Here is a 25,436-nt window from a genome sequence, read left to right on the forward strand (position 1 = left end):
AGCATTTCTTTGGCATTTTGAATTCACACGAGTCCCACGCTCTTTGAGGGTAAGTTAAACAAGACGCTCTTTGAGGGTAAGTCAAACAAGAGGTTAAATTCTTTGTGGCAAAAGAGTTTACAATAATGCTTCTTGTACATTAGTTTGATATAGCTTTGTATTCAACATTTCAAAAATGCTGACGTGACCACTTCAAAATCTTCACCTTTTTAAAACGTGGAAAAGAAGAGCCGTAGCAACTCTCTTTAAAAAACATAAAAGAAGAATCGGCCCCAAATCCTTTCATTTGAAATACCCTCCACCATGGAAATACAATTTGGCAGTGAGATTCGATGACTTCTGCGAATTCTTGCAGTGGATGAACACCTCTAGATTTTTGACCAACACACATACATCTAGCCATTGTTAACCTCAAACGTGAGATCTCCAATTTACCCAAAGATAGAATGCAACCGCCACTTGAACGTCCAACAGAAATCAGAGTTTTGGTGCCAACTGAAGGTTATTTACCTACTAAAGAAGTGATTACGGTGTCATAGGTCCGTTTTACCCCAGTATAGGGGACGATCACCACTGCGACTCCACACATCCAATAGAAATCAGGTTGTTGGTGTCAACCGAAGGGAAATTCACCTACTTGAGAAGTAATTACGGTGTCTTGGGAGTGACAGAGAAAGGTGATTTCCATAATATTTTGAATTTGTAGTTTCTGATAATCTAAGCAATTTTAGTATGATTCTGAAATTTCATATTGATGAACATGTTACATCGTTTTCTAATGTTTCTAAAATAAGATATTCATTAACTTATTCATAATACCCTAAATTTAATTTTGTTTTAGTGCTTAGTACGTTTCCCGTCAATACGTTGTAGGAAAAGAACTAATGGACCTATCAGATGATGAAGTTTTTAGAATCTAATAATGAGAACAATATGGACAATATAATGACGTGGAAGATGACATCTTTGGAGGAAATAGTGCGATTGTGCCTGAGGTGGGTATAAAATTCAAAGATGAAAAAGAGCTGTTTGAATTTTACAAGAGGTACGCATATAAGGTAGGCTTTTCGGTTAGGAGAAGGAATTCTGGAAATGGAGGATGGAGTATTGAGATACATTATGTTGACATGTTGCCGTGAGGGATGAAGAAGCAGTGATACAAGCTCTTCTTTGAAACTGCAACCAACAATTCAAATAGGTTGCAAAGCAAGTTTGATTGCTTCTTCAAATATTCGTGGAATATGAAAAATTTGTATTGTCTATCTCAAACACAATCATAAAACAAGTTCTTCAAAGTCCAGGTTATATTGATGCAATTGAGTGCAAATGTTAAACGCAAGCTTGAAGTGAATGATGTGGCCGAAATTTCTTTGTATAAGAGCTATAATTCTACAGTTGTTGAAGCGGGTGGATACGAGAATATGACTTGCGTGGAAAGGGATTTGAGCAAGTGAGGTGATTGAGACTTGGTCAGGGAAATGTCGCGGCAATACAATCTTACTTTTCACAAATGCAAGAATGATGCTTGGGATTTTTCTTTTGTATGGACTTAGATGAAGAGTCATGACTTAAGAATTTTTTTTTGGCAAATAATAGGTGTAGACAAGCATATAAAGAGTTTGGAAATGCAGTGACGTTTGATACGACTTATCTCACTAATAAATATGACATGCCTTTTACATCTTTTGTCGGAGTAAATCATTACGGACAGTCAACACTTCTTAGTTTTGGCTTGTTATCAAATGATAAAGCATATACACTTGTCAGCCAGAACATGGATGCAGTGCAAGCATGGTCAAGCTCCCAATGAAATTATTACCGATCAAGACAAGGCTATGCAAAATGCAATTCAGATAATCTTTCCATATACGAGGTATAGATGGTGTCTTTGTCACTTATTGAAGAAGTTGCCTAAAAAATTTGGGTACCATGTCGACAAGAGCTCAATTTTTCATGTATACACGAATTAGTGTATGATACACAACTTGTCGAAGAATTTGAAGGTTGGAGAATTATGCTTGATACATATAACTTATATGATAATGAATGGCTGTCGAGGTCGTATAAGACTAGGGGTCCTTGGGTGCCGTGTTTTTTGAAAATCACTTTTTGGGTAGAGATGCTAACAACTCAACGAAGTGAGAGTATGAATACATTCTTCGATGGGTATGTGCACTCTAAGACATCATTGAAGTAATTCGTTGAATAGTATGAACGAACATTACGAAATAAAGTTGAAAAGGAATTCCAAACAGATTTTAAGTCTTACTTACAGATGGTGCCTTGTGCAACAAAATATGAAATAGAAAAGTAATTTCAAGCAGTTTATACTATTTCGAAGTTTCAATAATTTCAGGATGAGATAACTGGGAAGGTGTATTGTGATATGATATCTAATTTGGATAATTGTTCAGAGAAGACCTATGAGGTTGAAAATGATGTCATTCACGAAAAAAGGTTAGGAAGAAAACGTTTCGTGCAGAGGGTTGTATTATTATTTGTAATTGTCACCTATTCGAGTTTTGTGGAATTTTATGCAGACATGCCATATTAGTGTTGATGCGTAATGACATCACATCATTACCAATATATATCGAGGAGATGGAGAATGGATGTTAGTAGAGCCCACACGAGGGTTGCTGTGAATTATGATAGTTTGGTTAGCACTTCTAGCCAGCTGAGGTACGATAGAATGTGTGAAGTATTTTCGTCATTGGTAAACATTGCCGCAGATGATGAAGAGTGAACTCGTGCGATAATAGATTGGGTTCGATTGCAATCTAAAGACATAATGTCTATAAAGTCGAGTTATGGAAGCAATACCATTTCCCAGCCTAGTTTGCATTTAGGCTCCCAATCTAGATCATCACAAGACACAGACAATGGGAGAATACAAGATCCTCAAAGCTTGAAAAAGAAGGGTACGCCAAAGAAACTGCGTAATAAAAGCCCGTTGGAGTGCAGCTCGAAGAAATCAAAGGTAATTTCTATTGCAAAATATTTTTTTAGCTATGTTTTACATTCGTCCGTCACAACATTAAATATAAATTATTTCCATGTCATGCAAGCTAGCAATGTCTTCAAGCAAAGGACAGAGATTGAAAGTGATGAAAAAAGGCTCGGACAGGATGCATCTATTGGCCAGACCAACCAATAAGCACAAAACTTGATGCAAATAATATTTGTAAGTAATTTTATTGCTCAATGTATATTAAGCATTTTTCTAATTCAATTTTCATGACATGTAGGGTGACGACGAAAGTCATGCACTAACATAACAACTTTCAACTTCAAATGTCTTTGTCAATCACCAAGGTGTGTGTATGGTTTCAACTGCAGATTTAGCACGTTCTGATGTTAACAGTTGCCATTTTTAAATATTTATGCTAGGTAATGCAATGCCATACTACTATCTCAATTTTCGATACAACAATGGAACACAATGTGGAGTCATCAAGGAGATACTTAGAACATCTGCAATGGGCTTTTTTCTATCGAATTTCACGGTGTGAGTTGCCTTTTCTTTTTCTTTTTTTTTTTCACCCAAACAGTTAATTTCATTTTTCATCTTCAATTTACTTGCTATATATCATTTTGAATGTAATAATTCCAGCCATTGCCTCCTCCGAGTGCTATAGCAAGTTGGATGTCAAGTGTCACCAATTCCATTCCCTAGGCTGCTATTGCTAGAGGTCCATCGAGTGTTGTTTAGATACCTGGCTCCGGAATGGCCTATCAAGCTGCTGAAAGTGGTATTGGAATGGTATCCCAAAATGCTTGATCATCAAGGAGGGCAGAATTTAATCCTTCCAATGCATCTTAACAAGCGGGGTATGAAAAAAAATGTGGGAGGATATAGTAAAAACGCATGGTGCGATGGCCGGATGGACAATGCTTGTCCTGTGTTCCTTTGACCGATGTATAACAATTTTTTCTATAACATTCAGCACTAAGCATTTTTGTAGTTCATTTGGAAGACGTGTTGTTATCTTTTATGTTACAGAATTGATTCATGTGGTTTGATTATTTGTGTGACCCATATGTCCCAAAGAAAATCAATTTGATAACTTGTAGCGGGCTAGTTAAAAATGCTTCAAGTTTCTGTTGTAATTGAGTGTGTATAGTTGCAAGGGGAAGCATTTATAACAGCACCACATTGCTGCAATTTTTTTTCATTTTTTCGATTTTCTAATTTTTGGTTCTTTCTTACTAAACCAGGAGCATGGATCTAATTTTTGGTTCTTTTTTTCGATTTCCTATTAATATCATCACATGATCTTATCTCAATTTTATAGAAGCAGAAATTTTTATCACCATTCACCTGATTGCGCAAGGAAAAAAAATGTAGTAGATAGTATTCTTGAAGTTTTTCTGCATCCACCCCTTCGAGAGAAGCAATCATTTATAAATTTTATACAAGAAAAATATAAAAGTAACCAAACACAACATACTATATGTTTTGCAGATAACAAAACATACTCATCAGCACGCCCACACTGTCCAGGGCATGAAGAGATTGAAGCTAATAAACGGCCACTACAATATCCCATATAAGACAATCTAACTAATGCAAAATACAATCTAACATATACAATGTGAGATATGAAGAAAAGAAATAAAAGTGTATCATCACATGATCTTATCTCAATTTTATAGAAGCAGAAATTTTTATCACCATTCACCTGATTGCGCAAGGAAAAAAAATGTAGTAGATAGTATTCTTGAAGTTTTTCTGCATCCACCCCTTCGAGAGAAGCAATCATTTATAAATTTTATACAAGAAAAATATAAAAGTAACCAAACACAACATACTATATGTTTTGCAGATAACAAAACATACTCATCAGCACGCCCACACTGTCCAGGGCATGAAGAGATTGAAGCTAATAAACGGCCACTACAATATCCCATATAAGACAATCTAACTAATGCAAAATACAATCTAACATATACAATGTGAGATATGAAGAAAAGAAATAAAAGTGGCAAAAATTACAACACATATAGGTAAGTGGGCTGGAATCTGTTACTGTCAGCTTAATTCCAGAACTTCAATACAACAATTTAGTTCCAGAAAGACTCCCTAAACCACATATTAAGTCATACAACACACTTTATCTAAAGTTGCTGAATAAATATTCAGTTCACTAGCTGACAACTCGAAATGATCACCAAGTACAAACCATTAAATCACCATTCTAATACATCTTCGGTTTCTAATTACATGTTATGAAACTCCTTTCCCCTTGCGTATATTTATTTTTAGAGAAATCTCCAATTCTTTTTCCTCTCATAGCGTTGCAAGTGTTTTCAACATGTGGGACAATTCATCGACTTGTTCACCTCCATTTGTGATGCCACTTGATTCACCATTATTATGTTGTGGACATTCTTTGTTGAGGGATTTGTTACACCACTTGAAGTACCTACAGTCACGGGTACAACAATGAAACAACAGCCATTTATGGTCGTCGTTCTTTTCGACCTCCAACCACTTGACGAAACCCTCACCACAATTTGGATATCTTTTCTTCTTCGGACATTCTGACAGCATATGTCTCCTTTGTCTACAACAATGACATATTTCCTTGTTCTTACTTGCCATCGAACTAATCTAATTCAATTGAATTAAACGACCACATCCGTTAATAATCAGAGGGAGTGAGAAAGCTCTCATTATCATCGAGCTTTTATTCCTCACTCCACTGGTTTGTTACTTCATATGAGTGGATGGAAAAGAGAACATTCTAAATCTTTAACAAATCAAGGTAGGAGGGGAGAATACTTCTTTATTATTGCATATTTCTTTCAATACATATTCCTTTCGGCTATGTATTGCCATACTTGAGTATCATGTTCAATATGATAGAAATCATTTTTTATGTCATTAACATTTGGTCACTCATTAGCACGCATTTGTCTATAATATGGATGAGTGCAAAAATGACTATGCAAAATTTGAGTTCCAATTGGAGCAATCATGAGAATGGGGTAGAGTACAAGCGGTGAGAGAATGAGATAAAGGCTCGGCTGGGGGTTTATGGTCCCTAAATGAAAATAGCTGGTGACAAATAGATAAAGTCATCCTTTAACAGAGCGATGCTAATATTCAAATTTAAAATGAACAATACAAATAAAGAAGGGGGAGAATATCAGAAAAACCCATCAACCACATCGTCAATTCTTTCTATTTTCTTATCATACGCGGTTACTTAGGTTGTCGTCTAGAAATTAAGGCCGTCTCTTCGTCGTTCTCTACAAATGGGAAACAATGACTTAACTTGGGCCTGATAGGGAGGAATTACTTAGATTGTCGACGATCGGAGGTGGCGATTGCTTGGGTTGTCATCCGAAAATTACGGCGTTCTTCTCGTCATTCAATGCAAATGGGGAAGCGGGAGTTTACTTGGGGAGAAATTAGGGCTTTAATCGGGTCACTAGATGCAAAAACTGGGAATTTTCCTTTTCTATTTTGCAATTTTCCCTCTCAATTTTCCAGCTCAGCACTATATGGCAAGCTGTACAGCAAACTGTGCGTGTAGCGGGACCGAAGAGTCTTAAGCACTTGTTTGAGCCCCATTTTTGAGGTGAAAATGAATTTTTAAATAATGTATTGATGGAAAATGTGTGGTTAAAAAATAAGTAAAAGTTTTAAATTTGCGTTTAATATTATTTTATTAAAGAATTTGTGGTTGAAATAATGTCAAAACATTATTTAAAAATATATTTTTTGAAAAGAATGGGGTTCAAACAAGGGCTAATTCACGATGATAACTATATAGAGAAATCAATGTACTTGTGATATGTTGAGGAGGGCAACGATTGACCATTAATGGTGAGGTAGAGAGACTGAAATTTTTCTTACAATTTCCCCACTTTTATTAAATGATAAATGAGACATCATTAGTGGAACATTAATCCTTATTTGTCTACAATTATTTAAAACCCCACCCCCCTCCCCGCCCCCTTTTTCCTCTAGATCATTTTCAACCACACATCTCTAAAATTTCACTATCCAAAACTCATTTTCATTGAATGATGGTAGATAAACAGAGGGCTAATTAACTTTAGTGATCATATAGGTAAGAGAAATATTTTCATAATCATTCTGAAATTTCACACGTACTTTAGTGGCCATATAGCACACTTACCCATCTATTACCATAAGCTCAATCCGAACTTTGCTATTTCTGGCAAGATTAACCATCCCCAATATCTAAATCTTCGGACGCAATTCTACACACCAGATGTACGTGAATAAGATCCACCTGTCGAATATGATCGCAATCGTGGCCGGGTTGCTTTTTCGGTCACTTAGCCAACTTTTAGATTAAATAAAGTTTCTAAGCTAGTCATCCAGCCTCAACAGATTTACAATTTGTCGCTTTTGAACATTCGGTCACTCTCCCCTTTCCCAGCCAAACCCCCTTTCAATGGGTTCATTTTTGTTCTTCGTTTGGCTTTTTTGGGCCCAGCCTTGTTTCGTAGTGAATCTATGAATTTCTATTACTAGTCAAGATGAAAACAGGATTGAATCGAATACTGAAAGCTCATGTTTGCTAAAGATGAAGGGCGAAAGGTGTCGACCTTTTTCTCCGTCTACAGATGCTAACTCAGATGCTTTTCTGTTGAAGCATATACTCAGGGGTGGTTGCAGGGCAAATGATTTCAAAGCGTGAAAATAAACAAAAATTTAAAAAAATATTAGAAAATAAATTAATTAAACGTGATAATAAATGTCTCCAAAAAAAATCCGAGGAGAAATTGTAAAAACACAACTCTATTTTTGAAAAGCAGAAAGAGAAGAATGTGAAGACATCTAGGAGTCCTTAGTTACACAAGAAAGGGGAGAGGGGTGTGCGTTTGTTTTTTGGTTTAATTTTATTTTTCCTTGCATAACTTCCAAAATTTAACTTTGTTTAACGTATATTAAAATCAAAATTTTAATATATTTTGATAAAAGTTGATACAATACGTGGTTGAAAGTTGTAGACCCAATGAAATATATTATTAAATTAGTTATTGATTTTGACTTAAAAATTTCGTCAACTTTTAATTTATATAAAATATGGACTTAAGAGTACAATAATCATTTTACTTAAAATTTGACGATGATAAAATAATGATTTTCATCTCAAAAGGACCTCAGAAGCAACTATTCGAAAATTGTAGAGACTCCACTCTCCAGTACTATTATTCAAAGAAAAATGTAGTAAATATAACAGGGAAATAAACACACAAATACACAAACAACGAATAAAGGTAACATTTTTAATTAATATATTTTTATTTTTATTTTTGTGATGATACTTATCCAAAGAATTTATCAGTATTCTTTAAATCGAGATATAAATATTTTATTTTTCCTTCTTACTAAATGTTTTGAATAAAAATTAGGCCCTTGTTTGATCTCTATTATTTTCAGAATACATATTTTTCTCTCTTTATCAACCACGTATTCTTTAATAAGATAATATTAGACGTAAATTCAAATTTTTTTCTTATTTATTAACCACACATTCTCGTTCAATCTACTATTACGCAATGTATTCTTCTCTTAAAATGGGGCTCAAGTAGATCATGTATTATTTGACTAAAAGACAAAGATAAAAATAAATACAAATAGAATTGTTCTCTTGCTCACAAAGAACACGAGATTATAATGCCCACCCTACATCGAGGATGGAGGGATAAAAAAAAAAAAAAAAAAAATCGCCAATGTGGCAATGCCACTAATTGTCAATCAGCGGTAGGTGGGAGATCAATCCCAAATACAAAATTATTAGTGCACCTATACATGTAGTTGAACATAACTTGAGTTTAGGGCTGTGTATGGTCCGATTCGGTTCGATTATAACAAAAATCAAAACGAACTCGAAAATTTTGAGTATTTAGTAAGTGGAACTGTCGGATCCGAATTTAATTATGGAACCGTACGTGTTCAATTTTATTCGGTTCCATTTATTCTCACGTTCTATTCTATAATCAATTTTTTTAATATTTACAAAGTTACATTAATTCTACTAATAACATGTTCAATCTTAACTCTTACAAAATAACTTAGTTCAATTTTATGTGTCTTTTGTGTCTCCCCTTGCTAAGTTCTTCATATTTTTTATTGTTAAAATTACAGAAAGGGGAAGATAATGAGCTCACAATAATAAAGAGATGCGCTGTTGAACTTCAATTCAATTTCTCAAGAATAGTAGAAACGCTACTACGACAGAATAACAGATTTGGGTTTTACCTTATGTCCATTTGATTAAATTGGGCTTGGACTAAAAATTAGAAATATGAAAATCATATTTTTGGGTTGAGCTATATTAACTAGTTAGAAAGTTTATTTACAGAAAAATAAAATAATTTGGTTTATTTTAAATAAATAAATTAAAAAATTACGAAGATTCGATTCTTATTCAATTCTTCGATTCTTGATCCAGTACCCATTCGAATATTTAACTTAAAAAGAATCACTCGATTCGGTTCGGTTCCGATTCTGTTCGACACATACATGCCCCAGTTTGTCGAGTTACAAAAAAATCCATTATAATTGTTTCGGTTTCAAGACATATATGCCCCAGTTTGTTGGAAATTAAAATTAAGATTGTAACTTAAGTTATAGTCAATAATTAATTTTAACATCATATTTTACATTATCCAACTTTTAAAACATATATTTTATCAACTTTTGATTATAATGCCCAATATATATATTTGATTTGTTATAAAAAATTTTGAAATGTATGATTAAAAAATTGTGAATCTCGTTAAAGATGTAGTTAAAATTTAACATTACTTTGAATTGAGGCTATATATAAAAGCTTGGCCAATCCAAGTCAGATTATGAATTTAAGCGCTTAGTTTTGAATTCTCCGAACACTCTCCCGCCAAAAATTTTCTGTCGCAATATTCTTATCAAATTTCCTTCATCTTTATTTTGTCAATCTCTTGTGTTGATTTTTGTTCTGGGGATTTCCAGTTCGGACATGTATGCATACATTTCTTTTAGTTATTGAATTACCTGTATTTGTATCGTAATTTACTTGTTCGCCTACGCGAACGCTGACACGCAATGATGTGTATTTCGCATATGTACTGATATATATGTCTCGATTATATTTGTGAACCGGTTTGAGGGATTAGATGTGTACGTCATTTCTGAATTTTTACGTACTTGTTTTGTAGATAAGCTGTTTGATGAATTGCTTCTGATGAATTGCAGTAATAAGAGGACTACTGTTTGAGATTTAAGGAAAATGTACGGTAAAAAAGCAAGTGAGTTAGTGAAAGAATTTGTGAGCTGCGAACCTGGGCAGCTTACCACTTTCAATGTAAGTTTTTCTAACTTTTTTTATTTATAGAGGATATTGTCTTGTTTTATGGTGCAATACTTGATAACTAAAAAAAAATAAAATTGTCTATTCTATATTTTGTAATTTATTTATCTCATGTAGCTTATATGTAGAAGATAGGACCTACAAAAATCTTTTAGATACAATCAGATTTGGCCCAAGAGAAGGGGAAAAAATGAAGAAAAAATATTCAAATGAATGGGGGATGGAAAAAAAAAATTGATGTACATGGAATGAAGATTTAAAGCATGTTTGGAAAGTGTTGAAAAACAGTTTAAATTATAAATAGATGTAAATGAATGGTGGATAAGTATGTAGTACTTATGTGTCTTTCTAAATACGTGGCTACAAAGTGACTTGAGTGTTTATAAACCGCCCTTAAAGTCACTTCAATTTTCAAGCATTCCATTTTCAAAATGAATGATTTGACTAGCTATCCTCTAACACTGCATGATTTGCTTGATAATGAATTAAAGCACTTTTGAGTTCCTTTAGTTGTGTTAAGTTGAAAACTATAGTACAAGCAGTAGATGAGCATTTTGTAGACAGCCAATGATATATTACGAGATAAATATACTTATGAAATACACATTTACAAGATTCCAAAACATGATTTTGTGCCTGATTTTGCATTGCATATCATTTTAGGATTCTCATCTTACTGAGAACTTGAATAACTGAACTAGGTAGATTGCTAAGATGAAAGACCTTTTCAGGAGCCCAGCTGCCCAGGACATAACATTTACAAAGAATTCCGTAAAACCTGGTTTTCAAGGATTTGCATTTGGTAATTACTGTGTTCACAATGGAAATGATAAAACGATATAATTGTGCATTTTTTTTCCTTTTATTTGTGGAAAAGGTGGGGGAGGGGGATGAAGTGGAGACAAAAGGGGAGGTTCTTTTATGCGAAGGAATCTGAATTCTAAGAAGTTAAATTCCTGTTATTCATTTCTATAGTCAATATTCACCTCTTTCGTTGGATGCATTATTGTTCACATTTGAAGTAGAAACGACCTTTACTCTTCAAAATGAAGAAAATAAATATCAGAACTATATATTCTGATATGTTCCGTCTACCTGGATGTATGGATTTCCACAGCATTTTCAATGTGTCACTCCTACTAAAATCCTGTCAATTTTTGTTCTTTTACAATATTTATGAGTCTTTGTGTGCTCAAACTTTGGGCTGGTCTAGTTATATTACTTGACATCACTGGTCTTTTTCCGTGCACAGAATGTCCTATTTGCTCAAGTGATTGAAGAGTGTAATGGTCATCTCCTTCACCTACAGCCCTTAATGAGGTAATTCTCTTCCTAATGTTCTCTGTATGCTCCATTCAACCTCCCTTTCTCTTCTTTCATTTAGCTTATTTTCTTTTCCGCACTCTTTTCTCAGCATTTGCTTCTAACACTGTTTGTTGTGAGACTTATAACAAACTTATTTTTTCCCGTTTGTTAACCAGTCATTTTATAGGAAATCGGTAATTGTCTAGCATGGTTTTTGTTGGGTGGTAGCACCTCTCTGTTATTAATACTTGAACTAGCAACACTAAATGACAAGTCATTGCCCAGTGTCGACAATTCGATTTGAGATTTATTCACTGCCTTGCAGTTCATTTTGTTGGGCAAAAGTTTGCAAATGTGATGTTTACTAGAGTATATCATTTGACGATCAAATTTTCTTTGTCCAAGAATGACTGAGCCCACTGTAGGCATTTCGTCTCTGTTATCTTTAAAGTATCTAAATTTGACCAATTATTGAAGATATGCGTCGCTCCATTTTTTCTTTAGGGTTAAAGTTATTTAGCCTTAGTTTGGTGGGGTTAAAATCAGGTTTTTAGTAGATTTAGATAAAAGTTGATATATTGTGTGGTTAAAAAGTTGTAGATCCCATAAAATGTGTTGTTAAAATTAGTTGTTGACTTTGATGTAAATTAAAATTTGGATTTTAATTTTACCAAACAGGGGCTTAATCTTATCTTGACTTCTATGATCATCTAAACATCATATTTACTTTGTCCAGTCATGATGGAGCCTAGGGCAAGCATTTCATTTCTATTATTCCGGTATCTCGATGTTATGTACCATCAACCCTTGTATTGGTTATTTGATGCCACTTTTCTGCTGCCAGAAGCCTTTCTGTTGGTTGTCGTACTATATATTGAATATGGTTAGTAGGTGTGTGGGCTGGGGATGGCTTTGAGTTTGGCTGTTAGTTCCAGGTCAATGTTTATTATGATTTTATGTTGAACTCATTCAACTTGAAATATGACAGGAAAATACAAGAGCATGAAAATAAGTTGAAAGATAATAGGAGGTCAGAAGATGAAATGGCAATATCAGAGGATGAGAAGAGGAAATCAGAAGCTGAAAAGATACTCATCCAGACAGCTATGAAATCAGATCAGTTTGGTGCACTGATCCATCACCTGTCATTGGTCCGCAATAAGCGCTGTCTCATGGCTTACGTGTAACCAACATCTGCTCCAACCTTTTTTTCTCTCTAAAGTAAAATCTTTTTTACTATGGCTTGGCTCTGATTATTTCTTCATCGTGACTCTGTTCTGTCGTTCTTTTGATTTTATAGATATAATCGAGCAGAAGTTATCAGAAGTTTGGGATGGGTGGTTGACTGTGTTCTTCCAGAAGAAATTGAAGAGAAACTCAATAGCTCAGAGAAAGAATATTTCAAGAATCATGCTGCGACTCTACAATCATATATGTCAGAACTTGATCTTGATTTGACAGTGGTAATTAATTCTCTTCTCGCTTAATTTTCAGTCGTCATGTTTTAAATTTGATCAGCGTGCCAATTTTGATACTAGGTCATTTTGATTCAAGAGATATGTATGTTACTAATACAATGTAGATCCCATAAACGATTCTGAAACTAGATTCTACTTGTATACTTCTGTTGAAGTTTGATATACTTATCGGCTAGATGACGTTGGAATTTTGTACGCAAGCTGAATTGATAATGCAGGATGTAATATATAAAATAAATCAGTAGTTTATTTTATCTAAATCTCACTGGACCTAGTTCATTGCCATGAAGCAAATCATTTCAATTTTAGTTTTTCCTTTAAAGAAAAATTTGTTGAGGACGTGATTCTTTTTCTAACATCCACGAAAAGATGTAATTATCAGAAGGAACTTCTGGTATTATTAGGTTGTGTGTCTTAGAATGACCCACAACGTGCACTTAGAGGTTTTATCTTCCTTTATCCTTTGAAGTCCAACGAGGCTTACAGCTTTAATAGCAAGCATTTTACTATTTCGAGAACTTGATGGGGATGTAAGTTTCCTGACATGGCCTCCATTATAATCTTCTGGTTCAGGTAAGGAAATTAGCTCATTCCTTTGAACATTTTCATACTTATGACTTTATTTTGGGGGAATCACCTCGTTGAATCTTATCCAACTTTAGTCCTGCAACCTTAAAGCGGGGTGGATGGGTTCATTCTTGTGCTCTTCCACCAATATCTGCCATTTCTTTACCGAGGAACAAAGCTCTCTCTCCCCCCACCCCCCCACCCACACACACCCCTGTCCACGAATTCATACAACCTTCTTTTTTTGTTGGAATTCAGTTGCTGAAGCCTGAAGTGTATAATTGATGCATAAAGGCGATAATTGGAGACATAAATGTACTGAATTTTTTCCTGAAGATCTAGGAACAGTCTTCCACTTTGACTTGATGTTTATCTAGGTCAATCGCATTATTGATCTGGGATAGAGTCATTGCCAACAATGACTTGCTTAATAGAAAAATTAATAAAGCATTTTTGGCTGATGGCTGGTAACTACGGTTATATATTATGATAGGATTCTGAGGGCAAATGGGGTAGATCAAGCAGAAGGAAGAAAAGGATATTCAAACCACTGATTCACATGGGGATAATTTGAGAACCTTCTATAATCAATTGCAGCCTGAATATAAATCAAGGGGGAGGGTAGCGTAGGATCCATTGAGGATTACAGAAAAATATGGGGAGAGAGACGTATTTCGAAAACCTGCCAAACTTGTATTTTCTTTCCATTTCGTCCAGTTATTCAGCAAATTATATATTGATCTGTATGTGTTTCTTTCAGATTACTTGCTGACTGAAGTCTGTTGAATTTCATTTAGGCATCAACTAATATATAACTTTGCTCTATTGTTACAAGTCTTAGGGCTGGTTTGGTAGGGCTTCTGCTTCTTGTAGAAGAGTTTCATGAGGAAGTTACATTAATTAGTGTTGAAAAACTAAAAGAACTTTATCTTTCGGAAGACTTTTAGAGGAAGCTGAGCTCTTGTAACCAGAAGAAACATTTTTATATAATTAACCAAAAGAAAGCAGCTTTTGGGTCTCAAAAATTTGTTTCGGCTTCTCAAGAGTCATGCCAAATGGCCCTTATTGTTAATGGGAAAGTTCCAAGTGTTCGTCTTTCAATGTGAATTCTGCTTCTCTTGTTTCTGAAGTAACTTTTGTAGGCTTTTAATTTTCTCCTATGAATACTAGCAGTTTTAAAGTTCAATTTGCATACTTTTAGCTTGCAATGACTAGGAATGTATTGGCACAACTGCCAGATAAGATATTTATTGATAGAAACCTGAGAAGAATCAATTCGAGTTTTCTCTCTTCTTCACTCAACATTTCTTTGAAATTCAACTTTTGAACTTGATCTTTATTGCCTTGAGGTAGGCACAATTCCATAACTTTAGTGGTTGTTGGGAGCATTAGGTAGCTGATCTGCAGATCAAGAACAAGATAGAATCAATGCCTAAGTTTTAGAATATGTAGTATGAAAGGGATGCCGCAACACAATATTAGATAATTAAAATACACGGGTATAAATTGTATGACATTGTAAAATTTGTTAACTTAAAGTATGTATAGTGAATGGTTAACTCAAATTTATTGATTAAAAGAGCTTTGAAGAAGTTCACAATCTATTATGCAGGAACATTCAGAATAAAATTATTCTATTTATTTCACTCTCTCTTCATAGTTTCAGCGGCCAATTACCAGGTAGATGATTGATTGTTCCCCACCTCACCCTTAGGATATGGAAGTTCCATTTTGCTCAGTTAGTACCCTCGAGCGATGACTGAGTGATCTTTGTGGTAGTAGGGGTAGAATTTGGAAGGCTGGCCGAGGTTGTGTGCTTGAGAGCAGACGAGTTCAGCTCGGTGACTGAGGGCCTCTAAAAAACAAATGACTTCTGGATATGTTTTCCCCCTTGCTTTTGTTAATTTCATGCAACCTCATCTAAAATTTCTCTAAGCTTGTTGATGCTTGTAAGCTAGCTATTCATTTGCCCTTCGGAAACAAAATCATGAGAAGTATCTTGGAGAAAGCATTAACAGAAACTGAGAACACTGGTGACTGGGTTTCTAGTGGAGACTTTGCACTTCAGCTTTTGTGTGTTGCTTGCTTATTTGTTATGTTCTTGCCTATATTTAAAATTACCATCCCACATCGATTATACAGATTACCTGTAGGTGTCAGAGAAGGTATGGTCTATATTGAGTCTTAAATTGCATCAAACCTATGGTTTGATGTCCACGGAATTCAAAATTTGCGCTATGGGGTGCTAATTACATCAGATATTTACTCCAAAAAAAACAAAAAAACAAAAAACAAAAAACAAAGATATTTTTAGGGATATATATTTTTAGTACTTGACATGAGGTTCATATGTTATAGACACATTTTTTTGCCAAGTTCTGAAGCATTTTATCTTGCCCTGTTTTAAAACATTATGCTCGAGAAGGACATCTAAGCATCTTATGCTTTACACACGGGACACTATTTACTTGTTTGCTTTTTCTCAACATTATCGACATATTTGTTTCTTTTACATGTTTCTTAAAATGGGAAAACAATCACTCCATTTATTTTCCAATACTAGGTTCAATTGTCAGAAAACAAAAAAATTGAGTTCAAGAATGCTTCCAAGCTGGAATTACCACTTTGATTAGATAGGAATTTAACTTTTTGCTGGTTTGTTAATTTGATGTTATGAACCTTTTCATTAGAATTGTTTTCCTTGTTTTTCTTTTGGAAGGGTGTTTTTATGCATGTCTGCCTAGGAGTTTAAATACTTTTTGCTGGTGCGTTAATTTGATGTTATGAACCTTTGCATTATAATTGTTTTCCTTTTCTTGTTTTTCTTTTGGAAGGGTGTTTTTATGAACCTTTGCATTAGAATTGTTTTCCTTTTCTTGTTTTTCTTTTGGAAGGGTGTTTTTATGCATATCTGCCTTCCTTTTCTTGTTTTTCTTTTGGAAGGGTGTTTTTATGCATATCTGCCAAGAGTTATAATGGTTTACAACTGAATTAATGCCATTCTAAGAAATCCCAATGGTACTGATAATTAGCATAAATGTCCTCGCAATTTTACTCTATTCACGTCTTTCCCAGGATATGGTTCCTCCCAAAGATCCATACGTCAAGGTGAGGGTTCTTGATGACATTGGTGAAGTTGTGCTTAGTGATCAGGTAGCCAACCTAGCTCGCCATGCAATGTTATTCCTGCGGAGAACCGATGCTGAGCAGTACATCTCTCAGGTTTTGACGCTCCCCTTTCTACATGTAACAAATTCTTTTATTAGTCCCCGGCTTTTGACATCTTCCTTGCTTTTTATTACCCCCAGGGCTTAATGGAAGAACTAACTGGTTGACTGGAACGTTGGAGTGTCCGGTGTGGCTGTAATAATTGCAGTCGAAAAGGTTCAATATTTATACAACTATTACGCACGAATAAACTGGTTATTTAAAGAAAGCATAATGGGCATCCAAGAATGCATCCTTTCCATGTTCTACTAGGTTTGATCATGAGAATACAGTTAGTTGAGAGGAAGACATGTCTCGTCCCTGAGTTCTTGTTTTAGAGAGCACTGTTAGAGAAGTTACTGTTGAAGAATCAAATTTGGGTGCCAAGTATTTGTAATATTGTCAAAAGTATAACTAAATTTGATAACTCATGCAAGAAGCAGAAGAATTTGATAACTGATGGGCTACCATTGGGTGATCTTCAAGTTAAATAAAGCAAGCAGAGTGAAGCAATGGTACATCAGATAATTGGATTTGACGGAGTCACTTGCGTGTGTTCAATCCAATTCGGTGGTGGCTCTTTTGGAGATTCAGAGAAAAACCAAGTAAAAATGCCCAAAATTTTCCTATACTTTGCCCCTGGAAAATATTTTTATGAAATTAAAAGGATTATTATTTTAAAAATAAATAAATGAAGCAGTAATAAATACATGTTAGTTCTCTCGAAATTTGCAATTGAGGTGCGTGTGAAAGGAATGTTATTGGGATCTAAGAAGTCTTACCTCTTTGGTCAACAAAAATAACCTTGAACATGTCCAATGAATATCGACGAGGAAACTAATCGGCAAAGGGATAGTGATCACGTTCATCTCAGTATCATGGGACTAGGGCTATGCATAGATAAATCTTGAAGTAATTTTTTAAAGCTTAGAAAAGCCTGTACTTCTTTCATTCCCAGCCTTCATCATTTCATGAAACTATCTAACATCCATTAGAGCCTGAACTAGAGTAACAAGAAACGAGACAGTCAATTGTATTCCCCTCGACATGAGGCCATCCAAAAGAATGAAGTTACTAGAAGAGCGATGCCCTAGGACTAGGCTCGAGGGAAGGAGAAGCTACCTAACTTAGCGAGTTAGTAGGGACTAGAAGGTAGGAGGTACCTCCACGCGGCAGGCTTTCGCCCATTGAGGAAAATTTCCCATAGTGGGTTTGGGTTCCTAGTCTTGTCTTCCTTCCGAGAATCAGTCCATGAAATTTTAATGAATTTAAAAGAAATTGTATTGAGAGAAGTAATCACGCCGGTTCTTTCCTGAAACATAACCTAGGATCAGCTTAGCAACAGTCGGACAAGTGGGGAATGTTGGGGCGTAAAAAAATTCCTAGTCTTGGTTTCGGTTTTTCGAGATGTATCAGAACTTTTTCGATTTATTTCGTATAATAAAAGTTACTACAAAAATTAATTACTCCAGTTTCTAAGTCCTAACAATGTCATCAATTGAAAGAGAATCAAGATGCATTTTCATACTGCAACTCACACTATATAAGTTCTGTTTCTCACATCTACAATAGAGAAGCTTGAACCAGAAAGAAAAGCCAAACACCAAGTCATTGGTCATTCAGGTAACTTCTGAATTTGACCGAATTGCCAACAGTAAAGATCAACACTCTCATTATCCTCCCAAAGGAAAATGAAGCAACAGATTATCAATGCAGACTTGAATTCAGCTTTCAATCCAATCAGCATAGATATGACCAATCTTCTCAACATTCCACTCTATGAAGCACCTTTTCCCTCGTAGTCTCAGCCCACGAGCATTCTTCATTGGATTGCATAACAACAGCTTCTGCGTTGGAAGAATTTGCACGTTCCATCTCAGCAAAGGAGCCAGGCCTTCGCGGTTCTGTTGATCCAATTAACCGGAATCAGTCGAACATTTATCTTCCCATCTTCCCCCGAGAGAGGGGAAAACCAAGAAAGGGACAGAAGCAGATAAATGGAAAGTCACAATGGCTATCCAGTGAGTGCCTCTTGCATTTCAACTACGTGTATCGCGATAACTCAGCTTCTGTTAAGGTATGTAAAAGACAAAATAAGAGATCCTCGCTTGACTTACATGTTTCGAAGAACAAAGGATTTGCTTTTGGTTATCATTCTAAACCAAAGTGAAGCGGAATGTCACGGGCCTAGTTTCGTTACACCCGAACAAACTAGAATCGTGCGGCCTTAATATTCTACAATTCCCGCACCTCACGAGAAAACGTTAAATCAGCCTTTCCACGCTCACAAATAATTTAACCAATGAGGTTAAATTATACCCACGTTGAGAAGAGAATTTTGAAGTAAGTAATGTATGGAAAACAAGTAAGGATGGGGGAACTTTCTTTTTATAAATGAAAGGAAAAACTTTACAATATCTCTAAAGAATAAATTCACTTCACTCTACATCCTCTACCATCTACTACATACCATTTACAAATGAGACTACCTCTCTATTTATAGGCAAACTTAAACCTCCTTAACATTCCACTTTACAACTCGTACTTAGTTGTCGTCACCTCGTGCTTAGTTGTCTTCAAGTGGATTGTTTTACAACTTGCCTTGCAAGTTGTCGCCAGCTCATGCTTAGCTTGCATACAACTCGCACTTAGCTTGCATCATTGATATTTATCCTTGCCAACTCGTACTTAGCTTGCATACAACTCGCGCTTGGCTTGCAAGTGGCACAAGTGGATCAAAATATCTCGCTGCAGGTCCATGTATTTTTCCTCCCAAAATGGCTAGGTCGAGACTTAGAAAAACCTCATTAACGCCCTGAAAAACTGCATAATTTAGGCAGCCTGCATTTTGCCCCAAAATCAATCTATGCATCCCCAGCCCGAATCTACCTGCGACCTTTGCCGAATCTGTCTGCGTCCCCTATCGCAAGCTGTTCCATCCTTCTGTAACGCGTTACCCGCGTTGTCTTGCGATCGCTACCGAGACGGATTGGTCGCGACCGAGTGAGCGTAAGTCACTCCCCCACTGAATTTGGCGACGCACTCATCGCCATATATTGCCGAAGCATAGATCTTATTTGCGATAAGTCTATCTCATTTTCCCACCTTGTGCCATGACATTCCCGTGTCATGCCAAGCCTTAAGTCATGATCTTGCGATCCGTAACAGGAAGCTAGGATCGTAGAATGAAGCCATTTTAATCCTTAAAATGACAGATAACAATGAACAACTTCCAGCACTTATCCCTTACTACACATGCCTTCCATAGAATGTTAACAGTACCCCCTCCACCCAAGTAAAGCTATGAAATTACTGCTCAGCTCTGTGTTCATCAAATATAATCTGTAAATAGTTGCACTTCCATTCTTCAACCATAAAACCTCAGGAAAATATGCACATAAAACGGCCAAAATGGAAAAGCAAGCAATATAATCAGCAAAAGACACTGCAGAATAACAAAGATCTCGAGGCTTGGGTAAACTAGACGATGTAAGATATATGACACTACATAAATGTAATCATAAAATGTCCTGCACCGTGTACTACTGGATGACCTCTCAATTTCATCCACTCTCTCAAGAACATCAATTTCCTTAAATGTTGCTTCTGCCGAGTTCTTTTAGACACATCCAAAACCTAGTGACTTCAAAGAAATGAACCGAAATATTTACTTAAGATAAAATAGCTAATTAATTATGTCATGCAGGGCTGAAAGACGATGTTCCAAAATGTTGTAGCTGTGATCCACGTACCCATTAACTCAACTGAAAAGAGGTCACCAGGGTTGAAATTGTGTTTATCCTCATTGTGATTGGATATAGAAAACTTGAGAAGATATTAAGTACCACCACTCAATGTAGTTAAATAACCAGGCCATTTTCTTACATATGAAAAACTGGGGTGGATAATCAACATTCATTTTCCTACACGAGAACTCAGAGCAATGAAGAAACTTCCCCTTCAAAATTTTATTCAAGCGGGTTCATGAAACAAAGTTTGGTTAAACAAGATTCATTTTGAACCGTTATAAGCACAGAAAAATGATAGGCAGCCCGCAAGTTTCTTCCAGTAGATTGTTAGTTTTTAGGGTTATTATGGGGTTTCGTAGAGAAAAAAGGTGGAGGCATCTAACTATAAAATAGGGTAGGGCGTTCATTTGTTTTATAGGCAGAAATTAGGTAATAGTTTCTGAGAGAGTTGAGCCTCTGAAATGCTCAACAACACTTTGTGATTCATTTCATTCTGCAATATAATTTTACATTCTGTTTTCAGCATCATATATGAGAGTTCTGCCACAAAATAAATTACTAAACATAAAATTCCTTGTGAATGTTCACGCAAGAACTCTCTCAAGGATGGAGACAAGAAGAACCAATTACTTATATTTCTTATCTAGCCTATGCGATCAAAATGGATTGACATTTTCAAGCATGCAAATAAATTTTTTTCTTAACTCAGCAATACCAGGGCAGATAAGAACTACTTGTACTAAACAGCATAGTTTCAGGTATGCCCCTTATCTCACACAAGAAACAAGTTTTACATCAAGTAGCTTTTCTTTCTCTAAACAGCTCAAAATAATTATCCTCCTATAGGAATATTTAGAACTAAGATTTATTTATTACATTAGATGTCATATCTGCAGCAGAACATACAATGTAAACAATGACTAAAGAAATTGAATGAGTGAACGAATTTAGAACAAAAGAAACGAATAGCAGTAAAAACTAGAAAAGCAATGATATACCTTCTTGTCCATGAGCATAGAGACAATTTTCCCCATGATAACAGCTTCCACATTTCTCCCACTTGTTGCAGAGCCTTGTCTTGCGAAATTCCGCCTCTGATATTCTTGACCTGCATTCAATCTGATAGATCTATTCACAATTCTTATAGCAGAACTCTCCCTATATTCACCCACACGTGTAAAGAAATTGGCATTTATCGCCATCAGGACAATATTTCTCACTGGAAAGCCTAAAGCACCTTTTCCATTTATTCATTGTATTTCTTTGATACCTGATGTGATCACTTTTCGCATATCCTCGAGGTGTTCTTCCCGAGGATTCACATGTGCCTGCTCATCACATATTGGTCATAGAGTCCTTGGGCTAAGGGTGTCCTTGGGATGAAATCCCAGAGCACTAGTACCACACCTCCATGAGATTTGATTGGCAAGGTCCTCAAGATTAGTCCTTGGGAAGGTCCTCTTGACGCCCAAGGCATGCAAATGCTCGAGTACTTTCCTTCACTTAGTTTCAGACACCTTCTTGCTTGCTCTCAAAAGAAGTCCCACTCATCAAGGACTCTAATCTGACTCAAACACCTCAACCTAAGACTCCTACATTTAGGGGACTCTGTCTTAACTATATTACCTAAATTATGATTGGTCTTGTAATTGTAGTACGAATCAAATACTCCTTCCAGATAGCACTCTTTGAGAGAAGGATATCCAATTGATTTAGTCCTATCGGGAGTGCACTACTTAGTCCTACTAGGAATGCACTACCTACCTCTATAAATACAAATGTTTGGATCATTATTCAGGTACGCTTTACATACAATTTTACTATACATTCTCTCATATAAATTTCCTAATTTAAGTATCGAATGGGCGACGAGAACACACTTTGTTGCCTTTGTTTCAGGTACCGAAAGGCTCTATTCGTGTTCTTTCTCCATCCTCATCCTCGAGAAACCGACAGGTACTATTTTTGGTAACATCATTGGCGCGGTTTGTGGAAAACGCTACCAAAAGCCATAGTGAACACTGTCAACAGAAAGCAACATATCATGGCATAAATTCTGTGATTGACTCATCAATAGAAAGCAACATATCAGGGGCATAAATTCTGTAATTGACTCAATAATCTAGGCTGTAAATAGGAGAAGAGATTTAGCTTATCATATGTAAGTTACCAAATATAGCTCCCTAAAATCACTCTATGTAATTAGCATGTATAGTTTAAGTTTTCTTGTATACTGGTTAATTTTGCCTGTATAAATGAAAGACCTCAGAAGAGAAGACAATTCGAACCATTTTGATATGGTATCAGAGCCATAGTCTAAGAAATATTTTTTTTTTTCAGTCATAGCCTCGAGAATTATGGAGAAGTCAGATAATGTTTGTGTTAGATTCACTAGCAAAAATTATGCTGCTTGGGAGTTTCAACTGGAAACATTTCTCAAAGGTAAACAGCTCTGGGGTCATATAGATGGGAGCAACAATGGAGGTTCTACTGCTACTGACAAGGCAGCTTGGGCTGCCAAAGATAACCTGATCATGTCGTGGATTCTTAGTTCTATGGAACCACATCTGATTCTTGCTTTGCGTCCCCATAGGTCTGCAAAGGCTATGTGGGATTATCTCAAGCAAGTCTATAACCAAAACAACAATGCTAGGCGTTTCCAGCTTGAGTTGGCTATTGCTAACTATACCCAAGGATACCTATCTATTCAAGATTATTACTCTGGTTTCCTGACTTTGTGCAATGATTATTCAGACCTTGTTACAGCCAATGTCTCTGCAAACGGGTTGGGGGCAGTACAACACATACACAAAACTAGCCAAAGTGACCAATTTCTGATGAAATTAAGGTCTGATTTTGAATCTGTTCGTGCCTCTCTAGTAAATAGAGATTCTGTTCCAACTTTGGAGGCATGTTTTGGAGAACTCTTGCGTGTGGAACAACGTCTCAATACTTAAAATATTATGGAGCAGGCACGTGTTTCTTCTAATCCTATCTCAGTTGCCTATGTTGCTCATAGTAAGGGAAAGGGACGTGATATGAGCACCACACAGTGCTATAGTTGTAAGAAGTATGGCCATATTGCTCCTCACTGCCCTCAAAAAGTGTGTAACTACTGCAAGCAATCAGGGCACATTATTAAAAAGTGTCTTGTTCGGCCTTCGCGTTCCAATAAGGCTTATCATGTTGCTATTACTTCTGCTGGTTCACAACCAACCTTTACTACTGTGGATGCTGCAACATCTGCTGTTAGTTTACAGCCTCAGAGGTGCATGAAATGATTGTGAGTGCTTTTTCAGCATTTGGTCTTCAAGGTAATGGTTCTTCCTCTACTTCTTGGATCTTAGACTCGGGCGCCTCAAATCATATGACTAATACTCTCCATAGATTAAGTAATATCAGAAAGTATGTTGGCTCATCACATATTCAAACAGCCAATGGTAGTGCTCTACCCATTGAGGCAGTCGGTGATGTATCATCTAACTTTAATGATGTTCTCGTGTCACCAAATCTCTCTGTGAATTTGATATCTGTCGGCCAGCTTGTGGACCAAAACTATAATGTACATTTTACTAATGATGGTTGTATTGTACAGGATCACATGTCAGGGCAGGTGATAGCGAAGGGGCCTAAGCACGGACGTCTCTTTTCTTTGCAATTACCTGTTCCACGTAGCTTATCTTCCTCAGTCCTATCTTTACTTTGTAATGAGTCTGAAGTGTCAAATGAAGTCTGGCATAAGCGTCTTGGCCATCCTAATTCTAGGATTCTATCTTATTTATTGAAATCTGGTCTGTTATTTAATAAAGAGCATTCTTCTTCCACTATTTTTCCTGTGTGTACAACTTGTAAACTGGGCAAAAGTAAAATTTTACCTTTTCCTTCTGAAGGAAGTAGAGCAACTTACGCATTTGAAATAATTCATAATGATGTTTGGGGTATTAGTCCTATCATTTCTCATGGTCAATACAAATATTTTGTGACGCTTATCAATGACTACAGTAGATATACGTGGATTTACTTCTTGCAGCACAAATTAGAAGTTTGTTCTATGTTCAAACTATTCTTAGCTCTTGTTAACACCCAATTTTCAGCCACTATTAAAACTCTTCGATCTGACTCGGGTGGGAGAATATATGTGTCATGAGTTCCAATCTTTCTTGCAATCTAAAGGTATTATCTCTCAACGCTCTTGTCCATACACTCCACAACAAAATGGACTTGTCGAAAGAAAAAATCGCCATCTTTTAGATGTTGTAAGGACCTTGCTCATTGAGTCTTCTGTTCCTCCAAAATTTTGGGTAGAAGCACTTGCGACAGCAACTTTTCTTATCAATAGACTCCCTTCCCAAGTTCTGAATTTTCAGTCTCCATATTTCAAACTTCATCATCGCAATCCTACCTACTCAAATCTACACACTTTTGGGTGTGTGTGTTTTATGCATCTTCCTCCACCAGACAGGAACAAGCTTTCTGCTCAGTCCGTACATTGTGCATTCTTAGGATATAGTGTCACACAAAAAGGGTATTTATGCTATGATCCAAACTCTAATCGCGTTCGTGTTTCACGAAATGTGCTCTTTTGTGAAAATCAATGGTTCTTTCTTATGTCTTCATCACAGAATCCTTCTCTTTCTCTCTTACCTTCTTTTGATGACACCTCTAGTACTCCTAATAATCAGGTTGAAAGGTATAAGCCAGGTATGGTCTATGAGTGAAGACTTCAAGTGCTACCCCCTTCTGCTCCTGCCTTACCATCTGCTCCCTTGCGCCACTCCTCTAGAGTTTTTGGT

General features: G+C 36.0%; 1 protein-coding gene and 1 long non-coding RNA gene across 4 annotated transcripts; both read left to right on the top strand.

Annotated features, from left to right (window-relative positions):
- Positions 1 to 268: 268 nt before the first annotated feature.
- LOC111401454 lies at positions 269 to 4,144 on the top strand. Of its 2 annotated transcripts, none has more exons than XR_002704017.1 (6): positions 269 to 677; positions 874 to 2,980; positions 3,069 to 3,184; positions 3,249 to 3,315; positions 3,391 to 3,508; positions 3,614 to 4,144. It is a non-coding gene; the product is annotated as an uncharacterized LOC111401454 (long non-coding RNA). The 2 variants fall into 2 exon arrangements; XR_002704018.1 differs by having other exon boundaries at positions 3,073 to 3,184.
- Positions 4,145 to 9,809: 5,665 nt separating this feature from the next.
- LOC111401455 (DNA replication complex GINS protein PSF1-like) lies at positions 9,810 to 17,407 on the top strand. Of its 2 annotated transcripts, none has more exons than XM_023029193.1 (7): positions 9,810 to 9,988; positions 10,186 to 10,331; positions 11,590 to 11,657; positions 12,631 to 12,825; positions 12,943 to 13,105; positions 16,763 to 16,909; positions 16,996 to 17,407. In XM_023029193.1, the coding sequence occupies exons 2-7, from the start codon at positions 10,257 to 10,259 to the stop codon at positions 17,020 to 17,022; spliced, it is 675 nt and encodes a 224-aa protein (XP_022884961.1). In that variant the 5' UTR covers positions 9,810 to 9,988; positions 10,186 to 10,256; the 3' UTR covers positions 17,023 to 17,407. The 2 variants fall into 2 exon arrangements, with proteins under 2 accessions (XP_022884961.1, XP_022884960.1); XM_023029192.1 differs by having other exon boundaries at positions 10,223 to 10,331.
- The last annotated feature ends 8,029 nt before the right edge of the window (positions 17,408 to 25,436 follow it).

The sequence above is a fragment of the Olea europaea genome, chromosome 10, assembly GCF_002742605.1.
Source record: "Olea europaea var. sylvestris chromosome 10, O_europaea_v1, whole genome shotgun sequence".
Lineage (NCBI taxonomy): Eukaryota > Viridiplantae > Streptophyta > Magnoliopsida > Lamiales > Oleaceae > Olea > Olea europaea.

Excerpts from the sequence above, each read along its gene's own strand:
- LOC111401455 (XM_023029193.1), top strand. The coding sequence starts at position 10,257 with ATGTACGGTAAAAAAGCAAGTGAGTTAGTGAAAGAATTTGTGAGCTGC. Across the intron at positions 11,658-12,630 it reads CACCTACAGCCCTTAATGAG|GAAAATACAAGAGCATGAAA; the intron begins GTAATTCTCTTC and ends GAAATATGACAG. Across the intron at positions 13,106-16,762 it reads TTGATCTTGATTTGACAGTG|GATATGGTTCCTCCCAAAGA; the intron begins GTAATTAATTCT and ends CGTCTTTCCCAG.